Genomic DNA, 10,372 nt, shown 5'->3' on the forward strand with positions numbered 1-10,372 from the left:
ATCAAAATGTGACCAAATGTGCAATGTATCAAAGCATAATCAAGCAACTCTAGCATCATAAGCCATAGAATAGAACCGATCAATAACATCATCAACCAACATATACATATCCTCCTTATCAAATGTATCAAGCAAAATTAGGAGACCATTAATAATTTCACCTAATGTAACTCAAGAAGCATATAGGCATCACCCATAACTTCACCACCTGAAACCCATACATCATTGATCACCCATGTGATGATAACAACATAATATGTGTCTTCAGTAGTAGCAACAATAATAACCCTATATCAAGATCACTAGCAAGGATATGTACTCATCATAATCAACATAATGCAACAAGGAGTGCTCAAGACCATGATGCCAATGATGAACTATTAGAAGCATAGAAGATGCTCCCCCTGAACCTGTGCCAACTTTTCAGCATTAATTCTAATATTATTCCCATCTTATCAATCAACAAATGCACCAAAGAAACATTTCATCAACAACAATATAATATTTTTCAGCAACAACTCATAAACTCATCAAGAGCCAATACCCTAAGCATCATAAGGGAATCACCAAGAGTCGGCAATAAATCATCATCTAAACCAAAATTCTAATAATGAACTGATGGAAGCATATGATAATCTCCTCTTGAATTGGTGCTACTCATTTTTAATCACAGAGAAGCATACATGAATCTCTAGATAAGAAACTGCGTATACACATGATGTCCTTCATAAGAAGTGCATACAAAATAAAAAATCTTGATTTTTGATAACCACAGTTCCCCTTGAACATGACATGTATGTTATGTTCATTGTTACTTCATAAAATATATTGTCAATAAAATAAACATATGAAATAATGACTACATACATGTGAATTTTTACTAGAAGATGTGGAAAACCCTGTGAGGAGTTTTTTTCTTGAAACCCAACATTTTAGACATCAAAGTGAGTCCATGTTCAAGGGTTTCAATTCACAATAATAGGTTATAATGTAATTGTCGAGCTATTCATATTTGATGATATAGATTTAAATTTTTCTTTTGTTAGCGTCGAATCATGATCTTTTTAATTATTAATAGTGTTTAGTTATGATTTTTTTTTCTTAAATAGAGGCTTCCAAGTATTACTAAGTTTAACACCATCATCCTTGTTCATGGTGTTTATCCTTTTTTTATGGATTCTTTAACTCTTATTTTTAAACAATTTTCTTCTTTTTGCATAAGTTTAATATTTTCCATGTAGATGTAATGAGAAAAGGAACATCATTGTTCTACTGAGGCATATTTTTATGGTCTATTTCTCAATATGTCAGTTGCATGCTTTTTGACTCTAATTCTAACTCATATTCTAGTTTTACATATGTATTCTTTTCCACAAGAACAAGGAATAATGTTAACACCTTTATGTTAATTAGGGTACAACTGTTATTTGACAACGTCACCTATTTTTGTAATGGTGTTTGGAGGCATGAAGGAAACCATGAAATTTTGTTTTCTTTTTTAAATTTTGGTTATTTTATTTGTAGATCCTTTTATGAAAGTAGGGGAAAGTTTACAGAGGTGTAAAGGTGTTATTTATTTCTTTTTATTTAGAGTTTGGTGGATTTTTTTTTAATGATGTCTCTATGATATTAATTTCCTTTAATGGCTCCATAAATATGTTCAAGTTCATTATTCAAATGATTTGGATCGAAAATTATTGAAGCTCTTGTAGTTAAGGTTTTAATGATGCCAATTTTTTGTCTAGGATGGTGATTAGATTTTGCGTGCAGATATCTATAAGTGTGGGTTTTCTTCTTGAAGACTTGGTGTTCTATTTTTCCATTTTTCTTGGTTAGAAGGACATCAACAAAAGGTAATCAATTCTCATTTTTTAATTTCAATAGTGAATTTGATGTGTTCTGAGAGGCTATTGATATGAAATAGAAACTCATCTAGTCATCTTTTCCATGACACGATTTTGAGAATATGTAATCCACATATCTTTTCCATTCTTCTAGCGTGTAAGGAAATGAAATAAGAACTTTTTGTTCAATGTTCTCCATATAAAATTTGGATAATATCAGTCATAATGGAGATCCCATAGCTACACCATGTGTTTTTTCATAAGTTCTTCCTTTGAAACTAAAGTATGATGATCTCTGACAAAGTTTTAGTAATTCCATAGTTTCACTATCAATAATGGTCCCCATAACATTTATAACATGATCCACTAGGATCTTAGTGTAGAGTGATATTATGTCAAACCTAAAAATGATATCCTCATAATTTATTTTTAAGTTTTTAACCCACTAGACAAAGGATGCAAAATATTTTACATAAGAGGAGGTGTTACCAAATAATGGGTGCAACTTTTTTGCAAGGTCTTTTTCTAGAAGATAAGAGAGTGATCCTATGGTATTTATTATAGGTCTCAATGGGATTTCAGCCTTATGTATCTTTGGAGCGCCATATATTCTAGGGATAATTGATCTAGAGGGTGTGATATTTCTTTTTGTAGCAGCATCCAAAGTCGATCCTTTAATTTTGTTGATAACTTCACCTAATATTTTCTTTTTTGGGTATTTTTCCATTATTCAATACCATCTGATACTGTTTAAGAAATCATACATTTTTCCATCATACTCCTTTTTGTTCATTATTACAGTGGCATCACCCTTGTCAACCTTTCAAATGACAATGTCCTTGTTATTTTTTAGGTTTTTTAATGCCATTATTTCATCTTTAGATATATTTCTTCCAGGAGGTTTGGCGATTCTGAGAATTTTGGTAACATCTTGCCTTATTTCCTCAACTTAGATTGATATAATGTCAAAGTTGAAGAAATAAGACAAGATGTTGCAAGAATTCTCAAAATCATCAAACCTCCAACAAACAATATATCTAAAGATGAAATAATGGCATTGAAAAACCTAAGAAATAACAAGGACATCATCATTTTAAAGAATGACAAGGGAAATGCAACTGTAATAATGAACAGAAAGGAGTATGATGGAAAAATGTATGACCATGTAAACAATAGCAAGTGTTATGGCATAATGGACAAATAACCAAGAAATAAAATCTTACGTGAAGCTATCAACAACACAAAAGTGTCATCTTTGGATGTTGCTACAAAAATAAAAACCACACCCTCTAGCTCAGTTATCCCTAGAATATATTGTGCTCCCAAGATACATAAGACTGAAATATCATTGAGACCTATAGTACAAACCATAGGATCACCCAGTTATCTACTAGAAAAATACCTTGCAAAAACGTTGCACCCATTATCTAGTAACACCTCCTCTTATGTTAAAAATTATCCATCCTTTGTCCAGTGGGTCAAAAACTTAAAAATAAATGATGAGGATATCCTAGTGCATGATGCTATCAAATATATGGGGACCATTATTGATAGTGAAATTGTGGAATTACTAAAACTTTGTCTTAAATCATCATATTGTAATTTCAAAGGAAGAATTTATGAGAAAACACATGGTATAACTATGGGATCACCACTATCACTGACATTAGCCAACATTTATATGGATCAATTTGAAAAAATAGCACCTAGTTCATTTACATACACACTAAAATAATGGAAAAAAATATGTTGATGAAATATTTGCAAAAAGGTGTCATTGAAAAGACAAACTAGATCAATTTATATCTAGTATCAACAACCTCTCAGAACACATGAAATTCACTATTGAAATGAAATATGAGAACCAATTACCTTTCCTTAATGTCCTTCTTAACAAGAAAAATGCAAAAATAGAACACTAAGTCTTCAACAATAAAACCCACACTCATAGATATCTACATGCAAAATATCATCACCATCCAAGTCAAAAAATGAGCATCATTAAAACCATAACTACAAAAGCTTCATGAATTTTTGATCCAGATCATTTAAATCATGAACCTGACCATCTTTACAAAGCCTTTAAAGACAACTAATATCATAAAAACATCATTAAAAAAATAATCCAACAATATCTAAATAAAATAAATCAAAAATACCTTTACACCTCCCTAAAATCACCCTTAGTTTCATAAAAGAATCATGCATTCCTTCACCCCTCCAAACAAAATTAGAAAAAGAACTCACTGTTTCAAAGACCAGGTGTACCCTAATCAACATAAAGGTGTTTACATTATTCCATGTTCTTATGGAGAGGAATACATAGTTGAAACTAGAATATCAGTTATCATTATACTCAAAGAGAATGTAGCTACATATTCAGAAAGAAAACATCAAAATTTTCCTTGATAGAACATGCATTCTCCTCTTCTCATTACATCTACATGGAAAATGCTAAGCTTATCCAAAAAGAAGAACATTATTTTAAAATAAAAGTTAGAGAAGCCATAGAAATCAAAAAAGGGATAAACAACATGAACAAAGATGATGGTCTTAAACTTAGTAATACCTGGAATCCCTTATTTAAGAAAAAAATAAATTTAATTATAATTAAACATTATTAATTATTAAAAATATCATGATCTCACACTAACAAAAGAAAATTTGAAATCTATATCATCAAATATCAATAGCTCGATTTTTACATTATAACTTCTCATTGTGAATGAAACCCCTGAATATGGACTCACTTTGACGTCTAAAACATTGAGTTTCAAGAAAAAAACTCCTCACGGGTTTTTCCACATCTTCTATTAAAAATAAACATCACCAAAAGAATATCAAACCAACATTGGGAATCATCATCTAGATACACCATTGATACTGTAGACTTTATAACCATAACATATTTTCTATGAGGTTATATACCTCTCATTCACTTCTATAGCCACTTTTAGAAGTATATTTTCAAGAACAAGGGACTGCAGTAGGGACAATCTTCCCTATGTCTCAAACTGATGTTCCTTCTTCCTCCAAATCTACTTGCAATTTCTAATCATGTGCTCGAATTTATGGAACCTATCCCATCTTTTGGTTTCATTCCAAATTCTTGACTCGTAATTAGTGACCTAATGCCAAAATGAGTTACAAGAAAAACAATATCGATGAAACCATCCTTTATTCCTAATGAGTGATCTTGACTTTCAACTGGGTGATTTCCTTTAATATGTGTGACTTGATTCACCTTTTTTTAGAAAAACTTTATGGTATTTGATCTTGTTATTATAATATGAATTTGAAGCCATGTGGTTGTATCCAATATCTCTCTTGATTATAGGAGAGAGTTTTTCATTGATAATCTTCTCTAGAGATTCAGATGCCTTTACCCATTTGTTGAGCTTCTCATAATCTTTCCTTAGAATCACAACTTCTTATTCTAATTTTTGATAATTCTTTTCATTTTCTTAAATTTGTTTTGCTAATATTTATGTTCTTATATTGGTTGCCTCCAACTGCATCCTTAACATGTTTATTTCCTTGACCATACTTCTTTATTTAGTTTCCAATTTTTTGTTTGTACTCCTGATTCTATTATTTTCTTTCAATGCTTTCATTCAATCATTTTTTCACAACTATTTGATTCATTAGTTTGTTGATCTTTAAGAGCCATAAATATTTGGTAAAAAATATTTAAATTTGAATCTTCTTGATCATCAGATGTGGTTTGACTATATTCATTAGAATAAAAAAATTTCTTGCAAGAGAACTTATTTTTGGCATTTTTATTTTCAACATCCTTCCCTTTTTCATGATTTTATTTATATGGAAATTTGGATGCATAGTGACCTACTCTTCCACAATAAAAACATTTAAAGGGATGCTTACCTTTGAATTTACCAGTTCCCACTTGCAACTTTCTCACTAAATTCCGTTCTTCCTCATTTGAAATGTAGCTTGTATCTTTAGGCTTTCCCTTTTCTTTCCCTTTGTGTGTAGCTTTGAATGTTTCTTATCTAACAATTAATATACACCCTTTTGTCATCTAAAAATATTTCAATATTCCATGGAGTTGTTCCATTGTGATATTCTTCAAATCCTGCATTTATTCAATAGAGGAGACTTTGGAATCAAACTTTGGGGTTAGTGATCTCAAAATATTATCAACAACATAAACATCCTTTCTTTCAAAACCAAGATTTTTCATTGAGCTAACAATCTTGTCTACTCTAATGAAAAAGTTTGAAATACTTTCATCATCATGCATTCTAATATTCTCATACCAAATTTTATATGTTTGAAGTTCAGTACTTTTTACCTTAGTGTCACCTTCATAGGTTTGGACAAGATTATTCCATATTGCCTTTGTGGTGTTCAACCGCATGAATTTTACAAATTAAGATTCAGCCAAACTTCCCAACATCTGATTTATAGCCTTTTCATTATTCTCATATTGTTTCTTCCCCACACGATATCCACCTTGAAAAAATTTCCTATACATATTATCCTAGTGCCTGCAAATAAAATTTCATTCTAACTTTCTAAAATAAAAAATAGTTCCATTAAATAAAGGTGCCTGATAGAAGAGATTCCCTCTTGTTTTCTCATATTCATGGATCTCTCTTTATGTGGTTAAGCTTTTTCTGAGGGACTTTCTCATATAGAAATTGTTAGGAAAAATACTAAGAGGGGGGATGAATCAATAATTTTAATTAACTTTAAATTTTCATTTCATATTCTAAATTCTATACAATATTTTTATGCAACCCGTATGTGTACATGACGTCAATGAAGTAAAATTGTGTATATCCAATTTACATAATTTGAAATAAATTCCATGAGTGAGTTAACTTGACCACTACATTAATAATTCATTAACCATCCAGTGTACAATAAATAACAGATCAATCAAATAACATAAGTAACACACATAGGACACCAAGATTTTAGGTGGAAAAGCAATGTGGAACAAAAACATCATTGTCATCATCTTTTCCTTCTTCTTTATTATGAAGAAAACATCATTACATCTTGTATTGGTGCAAACTCTTACCAGTATGCATGAAGCTACCTACAAGATGCCACAACACCCTATCGTTCTCCCATGCCCACTAGAAGGGAGCTACAAGCCACTAATCTCGTTTGCTAGCTCTCACCAGAAGGGAGCTCCTACCCCCTGAACAAATTTACCAGCTACCACTCAAAGGAAGCTTTGAATCCCTCACTGAAGGCTCCAACCCTCAACACCCTTCATTGACCACCTTTCAAAATACGTCATAATGGATCCACCTATCAATCATCAAAAACCTTGTACGCCACCTTTCATCATATTTTAAAACTAGACCCACACCCAACATTATGTTTAATACCAATTTAAACCATTCTGAAACCAAATACAAAATAAAATCATCCAATCATTGAACATACCAAGATACCAAAAAAAATAAAATCTTTTTCACAATGTAATTAAAAATACTCAAAGGTCGGAGCGATGAGGAGCGCGGCTTCACTCTGTCTAGGGTTTCTGTAAACCCTGCTATGGCAGACTCCTCCTGACCGAGGTTAGCTTTGACAGACTCGGGTCGGTCTGTGGCCTCACATTTTCTGCAGACAATCATAGGAATAATGAATCCCCCTCAGGGGGAGGGTGATGCGCCTCCCCCAAAGGACGACGGCAGAAAGCAACTAGATGAAGATAACGACAATGCAGAGAGGCAGAACGAGGGAAATACGGATAATAATGTACATCGGGACGAAGATCAAGCTCAGCATGATCAGCCCAAAGTGAGCTCATCCACATGCAAGCCAGTCGCCACTCAAAGGCCAAAAGTGGAATTTCCAAGCCATCGAATCAACGCCAGAATACAGTTCATGAGGGATCATGCGTTAATAGGTAAGTTCATTGGACTTTGGCCGACTGAGAAAGCACTGAGAGGCTACATAAATTCCAAATGGCACCCAAAGGGTCACATTACTCTGCAACTAGGGCCAAAATGTTTCTTCATGGCCATATTTAATTGCTTGGAGGATCGTAACAGGGTTCTGGACGGAGGCCCATACTTCTTCAACGTCGCGGGCCTGTATCTCAGAGGATGGGTTGAACGTTTCAATCCTGACAAGGAAGATCTCAGTTGGGCTCCTGTTTGGATAAGGCTTTACTCGCTTCCATGGGAATATTGGGAGGAAGACTCCTTGCAAGAAATCGGAAATGCTCTGGGTGAATTTATCAAAGTGGCAGAGGAAACAAAACTATGCAGATACACATCATACGCCCGAATCTGTGTCTACATGAACCTCAAGCAAGCCCTACCAGATGCGGTAAGTTTATTCCATGATGATATTGAATGGGTTCAGCTGATAGATTATGAGCATGTACCGTTTAGATGTAGGAAATGTCATGATCTGGGCCATCTCTTCAGGGACTGTCCTCTAAATAGAAAACCCCCATCCCAAATGGACCCAGACAAACCTGCTCCTGATGGGTTTACTAAAGTGGTTAATTGCAGAAGAAACCATAAGAAATCGGCAGCCAATACCAGGACCCTTCCAGCTAGTTCTTCAAAACCTTCAACTAGCAATAGCTTTGCTGCTCTGGCAAGTAATGATGATCATGAGCTCGAAACCCCCCTCCAACTGAGAAGGAAATCACTAAAGAAAAACAAAAAGTGGCCTTACCGCTACCAGAGGAGAGCCAGATTAGGAAATCGCTCCCTCATACCCAGATCAAGATCCCAGCGTGGAATTTTCAAGGAATGGAAGTTGATAATCCAGCACCCAGCTCAAAGACAGTAGATGAAACAACTGAAGACTTCCAAGAATCCCAATTCATGGAGGAAGATCCTGAGAACATCGACATTGGTGAACTTGATATCTTAGGACTAGAGCAGGCCTGCAAAACAAGGAATTTTGATAAGATCCCAGATCGGCAAGTAGACAACCTGGTGGAGGTCCTTACGCGAGCACAAAAGAATCACTCTCTTGGGGTCCAGATTGGTAGTTCGTGGGATGGAAAGTTTATTACCAAAGACAGCAAAAAGCGAGGGAGGAAAACTACTCTCCAAAGAACTATCAGAATAGGAGAAGTGTTAGTAGAGTCAGGCAGATATGCTAAGCTGACTAAGTACTTCAACATCAACCCCAACTCTTCTCAATGAAGTTGATCTCATGGAACATTAGAGGGCTCAATAGCCCAAGGAAAGATAGACTTCTAAAAAATATGATCATGCAGGAAAAACCTCAAATCTTTTTCTTGCAAGAAACAAAATGCAACTCGATTGTTCTGGAAAAAATGGCAGCGAAAGCCTGGCTAGGTGGGATGGTAACAGATGTAGATGCTCAAGGGGCGTCGGGTAGCCTTGCAATTCTTTGGGATGTGCGAGCTATCCAGCTTAACAATATACATGCAAACAAGAACTTCATCCAAGCAATATTTCACATAAATGGCACTAACATCTATGGTCATATGACTAATGTGTATTTCCCTCAGGAAACTATGCACAAAGTTGAAATCCTGGACACCCTATCGGAGCTCAACTCAAATAGGCTGCACCCCCTATGGATTTCTGGAGGCGACTTCAACATGATTGCAAGGCTGGAAGAAAAAAAAGGAGGAAGAAACAGAGGTAACAGAGACGGGAATAATTTAAAAGAATTCATACAGAATAACTGGCTTATAGATATCCCCTCAAACAATGGCTTGTTTACATGGAATAACAAAAGAGAAGGATCGCAACAGATAGCTTCGCACCTTGACAGATTCCTATTATCAGATAACGCAATTCACTTGGGTGGAGAATTTGTAGCTTCTATACTGCCGATATCAGGTTCAGATCACTGGCCTATAGCCCTGCAGTGGAACCGCCCCAGTCACAACATTCGGTGACTGTTTCATTTTGAAGCCTTCTGGATGTCTCATTTGGACTTCAACAAATTAGTCAATTCAACATGGAGCAATTTTACACCCTCTAATAGCTCCAGGATGTCTCAATTACAGCAGAAGCTCAAGCATCTCAAAGGCGAAATCAAACACTAGAATCACACCTCTTTTGGTAACATTTTTCAAGCCCAGAATGCCCTTAATCAAGACATGAAGAATTTGCAGCAGAAGATCATAATCGAAGGATGATCTAAGGACCTGACAAAACAAGAACAAATTCTTGAAGCACAAATCTTAGCAAGAGCAAAACAGGAGGAAACTTTATGGCGACAGAAATCAAGAGTAAAGTGGTTGAAGGACAGAGAAAAAAATACAAAGTTCTTTCATAGAACCACCTTTCGGCGCAGAATGAACAACAACATATCCCACATTAAAAATGAGCAGGGAGCAAGGATTGAGACTCATGAAGGTATCGAAAGTGAATTCCTTAATTATTTCAAACAAGCACACCAAGAGTCCAATATAGATAGAACGCCTGCTATTGACAAAGTCCTATGGAACATTCCCAAACTAATCATAGAGGAGCATAATCAACTCCTTCTCCAGCCCACAGACCTTCAGGAAGTTGATAATGCTGTGCTACAACTGAAAGTGG

The 10,372-nt window shown here is 34.7% G+C and overlaps 1 protein-coding gene across 1 annotated transcript; it reads left to right on the plus strand.

The window, feature by feature from the left end:
• The first annotated feature begins 9,129 nt into the window (after positions 1–9,129).
• Positions 9,130–9,723, plus strand: LOC149164105 (uncharacterized). The gene has a single exon (XM_089429372.1). It carries the CDS (start codon positions 9,130–9,132, stop codon positions 9,721–9,723), a length of 594 nt encoding a protein of 197 aa, XP_089285498.1.
• Positions 9,724–10,372: the final 649 nt, after the last annotated feature.

The sequence above is a fragment of the Pinus tabuliformis genome, chromosome 5_1 (assembly GCF_031772625.1).
Source record: "Pinus tabuliformis cultivar Carrire ecotype Pingquan chromosome 5_1, CPIR1, whole genome shotgun sequence".
In the NCBI taxonomy this organism is placed as follows: Eukaryota; Viridiplantae; Streptophyta; class Pinopsida; order Pinales; family Pinaceae; genus Pinus; species Pinus tabuliformis.

What these genes read in the sequence shown, in the direction of transcription:
- LOC149164105 (XM_089429372.1), top strand. Translation starts at nt 9,130, where the DNA reads ATGGCAGCGAAAGCCTGGCTAGGTGGGATGGTAACAGATGTAGATGCT.